Source organism: Geotrypetes seraphini, chromosome 1 (genome assembly GCF_902459505.1).
Source record: "Geotrypetes seraphini chromosome 1, aGeoSer1.1, whole genome shotgun sequence".
NCBI lineage: Eukaryota > Metazoa > Chordata > Amphibia > Gymnophiona > Dermophiidae > Geotrypetes > Geotrypetes seraphini.
The window spans coordinates 145,452,076-145,465,406 of record NC_047084.1 but is presented as its reverse complement, the minus strand read 5'-3'; the positions used below and the strand labels follow the sequence as shown (position 1 = coordinate 145,465,406).

General features: G+C 48.6%; 1 protein-coding gene across 1 annotated transcript in view; it reads right to left on the bottom strand.

Moving 5' to 3' along the window:
- Positions 1 to 1,622: 1,622 nt before the first annotated feature.
- Positions 1,623 to 13,331, bottom strand: part of RAB33B (RAB33B, member RAS oncogene family) — a 33,202-nt gene continuing 21,493 nt past the window's right edge. Inside the window, exon 2 of the mRNA XM_033939482.1 lies at positions 1,623 to 2,816. Coding sequence (XP_033795373.1) covers positions 2,373 to 2,816 — 444 coding nt within the window. The 3' untranslated portion in view covers positions 1,623 to 2,372. The remainder of the gene's footprint in view (positions 2,817 to 13,331) is intronic.

Below are 13,331 nucleotides of genomic sequence, written 5' to 3'. Positions count from 1 at the left end.
TTTGGGGGGGGGGGGGGAGGAGAAAAAAAAGGTTACCTTGGTTTATATTTGAGTATCTGTGGTAATATAGGAAAGCCCTTATGGAGCAAGTTTGTTATCATTTTACCACAATGAGATCAGACATATACAGGACAGCCCCCCCCTCCCCCAATCAAATTGTGCCTACCACATTCAATTCAGTACATCCTGTCCTTAAAGTGCTTTTAGTTATAGTTTAGTAAATCTTGCACCATTTATTATTTCACACAAATGCAGGGGTTCTCAATCCAGCTGGTCAGGTTTTCAGGATATCCACAATGAGTATGAAATTTGCATATAGCAGAAATGGTGCATATTTCATTGTGGATATCCTGAAAACCTGACCAGCTGGTGGGGCCCCAAGGACTTGGTTGAGAACTACTATATTACAGGACACAAGCTGGAAAATTAAAGGCAGCAGGAAACTGATCTTAGCCATCTCCTGTCCCCATAGCCAAACCACACTGTCCCCACTGGTATACATGAATGGATCCTGTTCTGGCCAGTCATACCCTACTGCCCTCAGTTGCCCACACTCTAGCATCATTGGTACTCAAACCTGGCTACAGGCAAGTAAAACTATAACTTTCATCATATGCAAATCTCTCTTATGCATATTCATTAGGGATATCCTGTGAGAACACTGCTCTATCCCTTGGTAAGAGAGGATGCTGTCCTGGGGTGGGGGGGAAGAATGCATGGTGATGTATTCTTCCATATACCGTTAGCCTGTGCCAGAAGAGGGGGCTGGGGAAGAGATACTTTGCAGGTTTCTGTACACATCCATACCTTGCTTCAATATCCACAATGCACTGCGCACTCTACTTGTTTCTAAATGAGAAAAAAAAAATCACAGCTTCCTTATGGCACTTGTTAAAGAGTCATACGAGAATGTGTAAGGCTAAGCAAAACTGCTGGGGGTATCCAGAATGCTGTAACCCTAGCAAAAAGTGCATGTACTGTAATAAAAGGCTGCAGTTAACTTTGGAAATTACCATGCGGTAACCGATAATAAGAACAAAACCCTCGAGGGCACAGTCCAAACATTTTTGGGAGGGCTGCCATGCAATCAAAGCAAAAAAGCCACTACAGCCTGTTAATTGTAGGGCCGACAAGGTAATAAGGGTTAACTACACTTTATTAACTGTTAATGTGCTGTAATGATCTCTGTACTACCTTTAAAGTTATTGATGATAGAGGGTTTTTTTGGGGGGGGTTGTTTGTTTTTTTTACTGGCTCTATCTTTTTTAATAATGACTCTATAGAACAGGGGTGTCAAAGTCCCTCCTCGAGGGCCGGAATCCAATCAGGTTTTCAGGATTTCCCCAATGAATATGCATGAGATCTATTAGCATACAATGAAAGCAGTGCATGCAAATAGATCTCATGCATAAGCATTGGGGAAATCCTGAAAACCCAACTGGATTGCAGCCCTCGAGGAGGGACTTTGACACCCCTGTTTTATAGAGTCATTATTAAAAGATAGAGCCAGTAAAAAAAAAAACCCTCTATCATCAATAATTTGAATGGCTAAAACTCTTTTTTAAAGTATAATACTTGTTTGTTTGCCATATCTAGTTTATGAAAACCATTAGCACCAAGACTGCGTTTCACAAAAGACTTTACTCCCCTTCGCATGATCACTTCTTCATATGCAACAAAAACAATTTTTTAGCTGTCCATCTTCTGTACCTGCCTGCACCTAGTACAGTAATTTAGGAATGGCTTGTAAACTCTTGACTCTGCGTCCTTCTTGGCCTGTACTGAGCAAAAGAAGCATCAAAAGACGAGATGAATTTGCTCCAAGGCCCTGTTGTCTTATGGCTTGCATTCCCAGTTTATACAAAGGCATGAGTCATGCGTACTAGAGGATTTTCCTGTAAGACAGACAATGCGTATCCCTTATCAAGGACTGGGTTCAGTTACGGAAGCTCAAGCGCTGGATTTTAAATGCTTAATGTCTCCAAACCGGTCAAGATCCAGCAGCTTGTCACGTCTTTTTCTTTGCATCACATTTAATAAATTCAACAAAACATCGGAGCCCGGGGGGGGGGGTTTCTAGGAATTTTCCCCTTCTCAAACAACTATTTGCGAGTGACTGTTATTCTTCCAAGCTGACCGTTCAGTCCTGTTCAACCTTCTCCAAACATTCATGCTAGAAGCAATTGGCAGCATTTCTTAACAGTGTAGTACAAATTACGTGTGTGAAGAAACAACTGGAAACATTGCAAAAGGGAAATGTTTAAAGTGCTGGAGAAATCTAACAGAATTCCTATTGCAATGGCTCATTTAGGAGGGATTTTTAAAGTGTTAGGCACCAGGATGGAGTGCGGTAACTGTACAGATACCAAGACCTAACACCAGCAGGTCACATCATCTCTTTGCTCAGGCTGCAAAAGCACTTTATTGTTATCTGGAGGTTGGCTTAGCATCATTGGCTTATGGCACTTAAGCTTATGGGCAAGCGTCAGGAATATCGCTTCCACGTGATCGCTGTCATTTGGGTTTTTAGCTGAGGTTTCAAACAGCGGCATGTTCTGAGTGTCGGCAAATTTCTGCGCCATGTCTATGGGCACCTGGATCTCGTCTCTCAGGTCACACTTATTCCCCACCAGAATGCGGGGGACATCGTAGGTGAGCGAGTGCTGTTTGCATTCCTCGATCCAGGATGGCAGGCTCAGAAAACTGGCCAAGTTTGTCACGTCGTACACAAAGACCACGGCGTGGACGTTGCGGTAGTAATGCTGCACCATGCTTTTCCTGAACCGCTCTTGGCCGGCTGTGTCCCACAGCTGGATCTGAAACAGCAGAAGAGAAGGCAAGAAGGTTTGAATTCACATGGTGAAGGAGAGCAGCAGATTCAGATTCTGTCCCATTTCATACAAATTGTTCGATAACGCTACTAAAATGTAGGGTTGCAGAACAGACTAATTAGTTTTCACATTAAATACACACGAGTTTTCTACAAGTTCTCAAATAGTTTTAGTTACTTCAATATACAGGGTGGGCCAAAAAGCAATGTTACTTACCGTAACAGTTGTTATCCAGGGACAGCAGGCAGCTATTCTCACTAGTGGGTGATGTCATCAGACAGAGCCCCGGTACGGACGTCTCACAAGCACGTGTTGCTTGTAGAAACTTAAAGTTTCTAGATGCCCGCACCGCGCATGCGCCGGTGCCTTCCTACCCGGAGATCCGGGCGTGTCTCCTCAGTTCAGGTAGCTAGCCTGAGAAGCCAACCCAGGGGAGGTGGGTGGGACGTGAGAATAGCTGCCTGCTGTCCCTGGATAACAACTGTTACGGTAAGTAACATTGCTTTATCCCAGGACAAGCAGGCAGGTATTCTCACTAGTGGGTGACCTCCAAGCTAACCTCAGTGGGATGGAGGGGGAGTTGGCGACTTAAGAGAATAAATTTTTCAATACTGTTTGGCCAAACTGTCCATCCCGTCTGGAGAGGGTATCCAGACAATAATGTGAGGTGAATGTGTGAACCGAGGACCAGGTGGCAGCCTTGCAAATTTCCTCGATTGGTGTTGATCTGAGGAATGCTACTGAGGCTGCCATTGCTCTGACCTTATGGGCTGTGACCTTACAAGGAAGTGATAATCCAGCCTGGGCATAGCAGGAAGAGATACAAGCCGCCATCCAATTAGAGATGGTGCGCTTTGATACGGGTCTTCCCAACTTGTTAGGGTCGAAGGAGACAAAAAGTTGAGGAGTGGTTCTGTGTGGCTTGGTGCGATCCAGGTAGAAAGCCAAGGCACGTTTGCAGTCTAGAGTGTGAAGGGCCGATTCTCCGTGGTGAGAATGAGGCTTAGGGAAGAATACTGGAAGTACAATGGATTGGTTGAGATGAAATTCGGAGACCACCTTAGGCAGGAATTTCGGGTGAGTGCGGAGGACCACCTTGTCATGGTGGAATACTGTGAATGGTGGGTCCGCCATCAATGCCTGGAGTTCGCTGACTCTGCGAGCGGACGTAAGGGCTACAAGGAAAAGCACTTTCCAGGTGAGATACTTCAGAGGGGCCCTGTTGAGTGGTTCAAACGGGGGCTTCATGAGGTGGGAAAGGACTACATTGAGGTCCCAAACTACTGGGGGTGGTTTGAGAGGAGGGTTAACATGGAAGAGTCCTTTCATAAATCTGGCGACCACCGGATGGGCCGAGAGGGGTTTCCCTTGTAGGGGCTGGTGGAACGCCGCAATAGCGCTCAGGTGGACTCGTATGGATGTGGACTTGAGCCCAGATTGAGATAGGTGTAGGAGATAGTCCAGCACGGAGGATAAGGAAGCTCGCTGAGGTTCCGTTGACTTAGAAACACACCATGAGGAGAATCTGGTCCATTTTTGGGAGTAGCATTGTCGAGTGGCGGGCTTCCTGGAAGCTTCCAAGACCTCCCTCACTTCTTGTGAGAATTGGTGAGGGGTTACGTTGAGAGGAACCAAGCTGTCAGGTGGAGAGCCTGCAGGTTGGGATGAAGTAGTGATCCTTGATGTTGAGTAAGCAGTGAAGGAAACACTGGAAGTGGTACTGGTTCCCTGCTGCTGAGTTGAAGTAGGAGGGAGAACCAAGGTTGTCTGGGCCACCGAGGAGCTATTAGAATCATGGTGGCCCGTTCGAGTTTCAGCTTGACCAGAGTCTTCTGGATCAGCGGGAATGGTGGGAACGCATATAGGAATAGTTTCCCCCAGTTCAGTAGAAAAGCATCTGCCTCGAGGCGATGAGGAGTGTAGATCCTGGAGCAAAACTGAGGCAGTTTGGCGTTGTGGGGAGCCGCAAAGAGGTCTATCTGGGGCGTCCCCCATTGCGTGAAAATTTGGTGAAGGGGGCTGGAATGGAGAGTCCATTCGTGCGGTTGTAGCAGACGGCTTAGTTTGTCTGCTAAGACGTTGTTCTCCCCCTGGATGTATACTGCTCTGAGTAGGGTGTTGTGGCGCACCGCCCAGTCCCATACTCGTAGAGCTTCCTGGCAAAGGAGGGCCGAGCCCGTGCCTCCTTGCTTGTTGATATAATACATGGCGGCCTGATTGTCTGTGCGAATGAGGATTACCATGTCGTGGAGTAGGTGTTGGAAAGCTTGGAGCGCATTGAAGATGGCTCTGAGTTCCAGTAGATTGATTTGGTGTAGTCTTTCCGCACTGGTCCAGAATCCTTGGGTGCGGAGACCCTCCAGGTGGGCCCCCCATGCGTAGTTCGACGAATCGGTTGTGAGAACTTTCTGATGGGGGGGAGAGTGCATCAGCAAACCTCTGGATAGATTCGAAGAGGTCATCCACCAGAGTAGAGACTGCCGAAGAGCAGGTGTGACTAAGATGCGTTTGGATAGTGGATCGGACGTTTGATTCCACTGTGATGCCAGGGTCCACTGGGGGATCCTGAGGTGGAGTCTGGCAAAGGGTGTCACATGTACTGTGGAGGCCATATGGCCCAGGAGCACCATCAGTTGTCTCGCCGGTAGGGTTTGGCGAGTAGACACCGATTGGCTGAGATGAAGAAGAGACTCCATGCGTTGCCGAGGCAGGAATGCTCGGAGTCGGGTGGTGTCCAGGACCGCTCCGATGAAGGGGAGGGACTGGGTGGGTTGTAGATGAGACTTGGAGAAGTTGATCTCGAAGCCCAAATTCTGGAGGAAGTAGGTTGTAGCCAAGGCCGCCGAAGTGACCTCTGGGGCTGACGGGGCCTTGATGAGCCAGTCGTCGAGGTATGGGAATACCTGTAGACCCCTGTCCCGGAGTGCCGCGGCCACTACCACCAGGCACTTTGTGAAGACTCTGGGGGACGAAGATAGGCCGAATGGTAGCACTCGATACTGTAGGTGCAGATTTCCCACCCGAAATCTGAGGAACTTTCGGGAGGCCGGGTGAATGGGGATGTGAGTGTAGGCCTCCTTGAGATCCAGGGAGCATAACCAGTCGTTCTGCTCGAGGAGGGGGTATAGAGAAGCCAAAGTCAACATGCGAAACTTCTCTTTGACCAGGGACTTGTTGAGGGCTCGAAGGTCTAAAATGGGTCGCCGGTCGCCCGTTTTCTTCGGGACGAGGAAGTACCGGGAGTAAAACCCTCGGTTCAATTGGTCTGACGGGACCGGCTCGACAGCCCGAAGCTGAAGTAAGGTTTGGACTTCCTGAAGAAGCAGGGTGGTCTGCGTCGAGCTTGAAGGATACTCTCTTGGAGGATGGTCCGGGGGGACCCGGTGGAATTGAAGAGAGTATCCTTCTCTTATGATGGTGAGGACCCATAGGTCCGTGGTTATGGCCTCCCATCGATGGTAAAAAAGATGGAGGCGGCCCCCTATGGGAGAGGCCGAGGTTATGCTCCCGGGGGGGGCGTCAAAAGGGCTGGGGAGCCTTAGGTACCGCCGGTGGCTGAGGTTTTTGCTGAGACTTCTGGGGAGGTTGTCTCTTCGCAGGCTGTCTCGCAGCAGGCGTTTGTCTGGGCATGTAACGCCGCTGGTAAATCAGGGGTGGCCTGGAAGGTCGAGACTGTTGAGGTTTGGGTTTGGGCCGCAGGATGGATTGAAAGGATTTTTCATGATCCGACAGCTTCTTGGTAACAGTTTCGATAGACTCATCGAACAGGTCAGCTCCAGCACATGGTACGTTGGCGAGTCTGTCCTGTAGGTTGGGATCCATATCGATAGTACGGAGCCATGCCAGGCGACGCATAGCTACCGCGCTTGCGGCGGCGCGTGCCGAGAGTTCGAATGCATCGAAGGAGGATTGCATCAGCTGGAGGCGTAATTGGGAGAGGGAGGCTACCACTTCCTCGAACTCGAATCGAGCTTGGTTGTCTATGAACGGAGTGAACTTGCGGAGCACCGGCAAGAAGAACTCCAGATAGGAAGAGAAAAAGAAGTTGTAGTTTAGCACCCGTGACGCCATCATGGAGTTTTGGTAGAATTTTCTACCAAATTTGTCCATCGTTCTCCCCTCTCGGCCCGGCGGTACAGAGGCGTAGACCTGGGAGGGATGAGAGCGTTTAAGGGAGGACTCGACCAGTAGGGATTGGTGGGAGAGTTGAGGGCCCTCGAACCCTTTATGGTGCACGATGCGGTATCGAGCATCGAGTTTGCTGGGGATCGCCGGTATGGAATACGGCGTTTCGAAGCACTGCATGAAGGTCTGGTCCAGTAATTTATGCAAGGGGAGCCGAAGCGACTCCGTTGGAGGGTTAGGTAAATGCATGGTGTCCAGATACTCTTTGGAGTATCGGGAGCCCGTGTCAAGGGTCACATCCAGATCCTCCGCCATTTGTCGGAGGAATGATGAGAAGGACAATTGTTCCGCCAGCGTCGGTCTGTGGGACGGGCTGGAGGAGGAGGAGGCCTCCAGGTCCGTGGACATCGGGGAGTGACAAGGAGAATCGGGCACCAGTGTCTCCTCGTACTCCGGGCCCCTCGGGGGGGACACCTCTGATGAGGAGTATCCCCTACGTTGCAGTTTTTTTCTGCGGTGACACCTCCGAATGGCGTGAGGAGTGCCAGGATGAGTGTCTCGATCGGTGCCCGTCTCGGTGGCGGGACGGGGATCGGGATCGTCTGTGCATCGCATGGTCTCCCGAGGCCCCCAAGTGGATAGGGCTGGAAGCAGTGGATCGCAACTGGGTTTGCGATGCGGGTTCTTGCGATGCTACCCAAGTCTGGTAAGGAGTACGGAAGAACTCTTCCTGACTATGCCCAGGGCTTCGAGTATCGATCGGAGGTCTGGTCCCATGTTGGCGCGGAGGCGTAATGGGTTCTAATGGCGGCATATCGGTAATCGAGGTTTGCTGCGTGGGCATCGCCGCCCTCCCCCGTTCGTCCTCGTCGGTTGTCGAGGTCGAACGGTGTGGGGGAGGGGGAGGGGGCGGACCGCCCCTTTGGACCGGTACCGGGAGGTCACCCTGTATGGCAGCGATGAGCCCGGGTCCGATGGTCTGCATGAGCTCAACGAATTGAGCTTCCAGCACGGACCGTAGCGAAGCCGATAAGGAGGGATCCGCACCGAAAGGGGGTCCTCCTGCACGGACATCGCGCTCCTTCGAGGCCGAGTGCTTCTGCTTAGTAGCTTTCGGCACTTTGATGACCATTGGTGGCACTGTGGAAGGAAGAGGTACCTGAACAGAGGAGACCGGGGCAGGCACCGACGTCGAGCTCGTGGATGGTGTCGGGGTGAGCGATGCCGGTTTCACCACACTCGATGCAGGAGTGGTCGATGCCGGTTTCGCCCGAACCGGGGAGGTATCAGATGAAGTGGAGGCTGAGGGATCCTTAGCTGCGTCCATCTTGAACATCGATTCCCACAATAGGCAACGCCGCTTGAAAGAGCGTGCCGTAAGGGTAGAGCAAGGCCCGCACGATTTCGGGATGTGGTCAGGGCCCAAACACTGCAAACAGCGCCGGTGAGGGTCCGTGAGTGAAATCGCGCGTTGGCACTTGCTGCACTTTTTAAACCCGGTGATTGGCCGGGACATAGGCCGGAAAATCTCCGCCGCTAGGTCGAAGCCAGTGGGCCTGAGCCACGTGGCCGGCCCGTTCGACCTGCCGGAGGAAATAATCTTCTTTTTTTTTTTTTTTTTTTACTGAAAAAGAAAAGAACTGTTAACTGTAATTAAAAGAAAACGAAAACGCGGACAAGGAAGGCAAATTTAACTGAATTCAGCTAGCGCATGAAGAAGTTGAACTTCTCAGCTCCGCGGAAAAGAAAGAACTGAGGAGACACGCCCGGATCTCCGGGTAGGAAGGCACCGGCGCATGCGCGGTGCGGGCATCTAGAAACTTTAAGTTTCTACAAGCAACACGTGCTTGTGAGACGTCCGTACCGGGGCTCTGTCTGATGACATCACCCACTAGTGAGAATACCTGCCTGCTTGTCCTGGGATAAGTGTGTATACCTTCGAGTCGACCATCGAACCATGGCTGCATGCACAGTGAAGAATCCCATGCAGTGTGTAGCTCCACTAGGTTGCTGCTGCCCTGCAGCCTAAGTACCTGGGAGGTACCTGGGAAGTACCAAGAGGTCTCCCATCCAGGTACTAGCCAGGCCTGATCCTGCTTAGCTTCCGATAGCAAGAGCGTGCCTACCCAGGGTTGCCAGGCATGGGCCAAAAGTAGGCAGACTTATTCATTCATGTCTAGTTTACAGGCATTGCATTGATATAACAGAATATATATATATATATATATATATATATATATATAAAATCGGAGGTGTGTATGTGTGTGTGTATGTGTGTATGTGTGTATGTGCCGCGATCACGCAAAAACGGCTTGACCGATTTGAACGAAACTTGGTATGCAGATCCCTCACTACCTGGGGTGATATGTTCTGGGGGTCTCGCGGCCCTCCTGCACACGTGGGGGGAGCTACAAACAGAAAATCAGATTTCACCCATTCATGTCAATGGAACAAATGTAAAAAGCTGCCATTCTCACAGTAATTCACAAACGGCTTGACCGATTTGAACAAAACTTGGTATGCAGATCCCTCACTACCTGGGGTGATATGTTCTGGGGGTCTCGCGGCCCACAACTCTATGTTGCTTGCTCAAGGGTGGGTTCACCCAAGAATTTATATGTTCTTGCTCCTGGAGGTGAAACTAAAATTGTTGTTTATAATCAAGTTTTGCGTTAGTTGTATTGTATTCATTTTGTCAAATATTTCACATTATAATTTGAATATATGTGTGTGTGTGTATGTATGTATGTTCCAGCATAACTCTTCAATGCATGGATAGATTTCAACCAAACTTGACATACACATTACTTACTTTCTGAGGACAAACACTGTGGGGGTGGGAAGGGGGGGATATGTAAAAATGATTGAAAATGACAGATTTTAGTATCTACCCCATAGTGTTTTCGGGCTCACACATGAATACTCAGCATAACTCTGAAACGCATGGAGAGATTTCAACCAAACTTGGTACACATATGACTTACTATCTGGGGAAAAATATTGTGCAGGTGGGACGGGGTAAAATACTGTGGGGGTGGGAAGGGGGTGATATGTTAAAATTATCAAAAGCGAGATATTAATGTCCAACCCATAGTTTTCGGGCTCGCAGAGATGAATACCGACACTCCCGATGCCGTTTAAGTCTAAGTTCAGCCCCATAGAGAGGGACATTCCTTTGGGACATGTGGAGGGTAGGGGGTTGGGACATGTGGTGGGGCATATGGGGGTGGGACATGTAGGGGGTTGGACATTTTGGGATAAATAAATATCCGGGCAACGCTGGGTAATCAGCTAGTACTGAATAAGTAAAAGCAAAATGATGTAATCGATACAAAAATGTCACATGAATGTGACACCTGTAAAATAATGTATACCTACTTTTGGCCCACCCTGTATTTTTACTCAAATTTCTATGAAGAAAAGTCCATAAACTGCTGTTGAGACAGACATAGGAGAAGCCACTGTTTGCCCTGGATCGGTGACATGGAATGCTGCTACTATTTGGGTTTTGCCAAGTACTTGTGACTTGGATTGGCCTCCGTGAAGACGGAATACTGGGCTAGATGGACCATTGGTCCGACCCAGTATTCTTATGTTCTTACTTTCTGAACCTGGCAGCTCATCTTCACAAAAATAATTAAGCCCATTATTCAAAGTGCTAATTTAGGCAGATATCTGGCTCTTTATTTATTCATTCAATTTTCTATATCGTTCTCCCAAGGGATCATAGAATGGTTTACGAATTTATTCAGGCATTTTTCCCTGTCTGTCCTGGCAGGATCACAATCTATCTAATGTCCCTGGGGCAATGGGGGGGGGGGGAGAATTAAGTGACTTGCCCAGGGTCACAAGGAACAGCGTGGGTTTGAACCCATAACTTCAGGGTGCTGAGGCTGTAGCTTTAACCACTGCGCCATACTCTCCCTTTAAATGTCATTATCAACTGTGCGCAGCCAGAAGGGCAGGGATCCACCAACATCAGCAAAAATGAAGCTGATCACAGAAAACCAAACTTGGTCATATCTGCAGGCCTCCCAGAGCAGCAGCCAGCCGGCAGAGGCAGTGCTGTGAACAGGCTGCTTGTGGCCGGCCCTGCCACGGCTTTCCCTCTGCAGTGTCATCTGTCTACAGGAAGTGATGTGGCAGATGGCCCTGGAGAGGCCGTCCCCATTCACACTGCTACCTCTGCCAGCCAGCTGCCGCCACTTTCCTGAGAGGACTGCAGGTATGTCACACTGAGCACTATTCTACAAATGTTGCCGGGATCTAGGCCCAACTAGGCACCCGAATTTACATCAAGTAAAACCTAGTGCAAATTCTCACGCCTAAATTATGCACAGATCTTCCTTATTCTGTTAATACTGCACATAAATTCCAGGAATGCCTCATCCCACCCATGCCCTTTCCATGGTCAAGCCCCCTTTTTGGGATCCACACAGCTCCTTGCACCATTTGCCCCGATAATTGATCAGTGTCCAATTATATATCAGCATTAATTGGATTGTTATTCAATTATGTGCAGAAATTGGGCACATGCCCTAATTTCAAGCACAATTTTTAGCGCCATACATAGAATTTGATTTTTTTTTTATTTGAAAGCCATACATAGAATTTCATTGACAGACCTATCCCGAAAATAAGTCCTATCATGATTTTTAAAATGCTAATATAAGCGCTACCCAAAAAATAAGCCCTAGTTAAGATTGACCCCCGAAGCCCCCAACATTCCCCAACTCCATCCCTGACACTATTCGCCAAAAAAATTGGGTTCATCGATTCAGCGACCCCCACCTCGGTGAGACCTGACATACCTCCGCTCCAAAGCCTCCTAAAGCAGCGGGGGCAGAAGTGCTCTGAACAGGCTTCGCAGCCTTCCCTCTGCCGCTTCACTGATGACATCATCAGTGACACGGTAGAGGGAAGGCCCCGGCGGGGATTGTTGCAAAGCAGCCATTCAGAGTGCTGCCACTGCTGCTGTTTTGGGAGGCCTCGGAGGTACGGTATGTCAATCTCGCAGTGGGAGGTTCAGCGGGGTTCTGCTGCACAGGGGGCTGGGAGGGATAGAAAGATGTTGCACAAGGGGATGGGTGACAGGGGAGGAAAAAATGCTGTACATGGGAGGGGGGAGAAAGGAAAGAGGAAGAATTGGGGTGGAGGAGAGGACGGGAGAGATGACTGTTGTACATGAAAAAAATAAAATAAAATAAGACATCCCCTGAAAAATAAGCCCTAATGCGTTTTTTGGAGCCAGAATTAATACAAGACCTAGTCTTATTTTCAGGAAAACACAGTACTACTAAGCCATGTTCGAGGAAAATCCTAAATGCAAACCTAGCATAAGATGGATGGTAGATTAGTGCCCCTTACCCCACGGTGGATTACCTCTGTAGTGCTTTTGTTTCAAATGATGCACTGCATGGACTGCATGGTTTTTGCTCACCCCCATGAGCAAATACCTCTTTAATGCTTCCATCTGAAATGGCTGCGCTGTTTTGGGGCTTTTTTTGCTCTTCTTCTGGCTCAATGCAAGAAGGAATGGCGGGAAATGGTCAAATACCAGGGCATGATGGAACATGTTTGGGTACTAATTTGAGGGCTGGAGAGGGGGGATTTTGTTTTCTGTATTCTGACTGCTCACATTTTAATGTTGCTTTTCCATCTGCTGGTCTAATTTCCACATCTTCCTAATCAAGAGAAACTGAAACTACTACATTTGTTTTGCTTGGTTCACTTTCCAAGTTTGTGGTTTTTACTTGCTGGGTTTCTACTTCCTCTATTTCAAACCCCATGTCAAACCCTTACATTCTTCTGGAGTTTTAAATTTAATACTGATGCAACCACACTCGGGGGGGGGGGGGGAGGCATAGATTTTATAAAAGAGCATGTACAGTGGTGCCTCACACAACGAACTTAATTGGTTCCAGGAGCAAGTTTGTTATGCGAAAAGTTCGTTATGTGAAACGCGTTTTCCCATAACAATACATGTTAAAAAAAATTATTCGTTCTGCAGCATAAAATATGCTAAGATGACATAAAAAAAGATAAATTTGTCAAAATGGTGAAAAGGTCACACTGTTTTACCCCACATTCACTCCTTCTAATTATTTCCCGTTTCATTTCAACAGAAATCACCTTCCTGCTTTTTTTAGAAGCCATGATATATAAAAAATATTGAGTTTATCTTAAAAGGACGACTGCCGTGATACGTGCATGCGTGATTTAATTCGTAATGAAGAACGATTGCCGTGATACGTGCTTAAGTTAAGCGCAGTGACTAACGACTGCCTGCAGTGCCTGCGCGGAAGGATGCAATACATCGGCAGCGATCGTGGAAGCTCGGGCGACTTCGTTGTGTGAAACGAAGTTCGTTGTGTG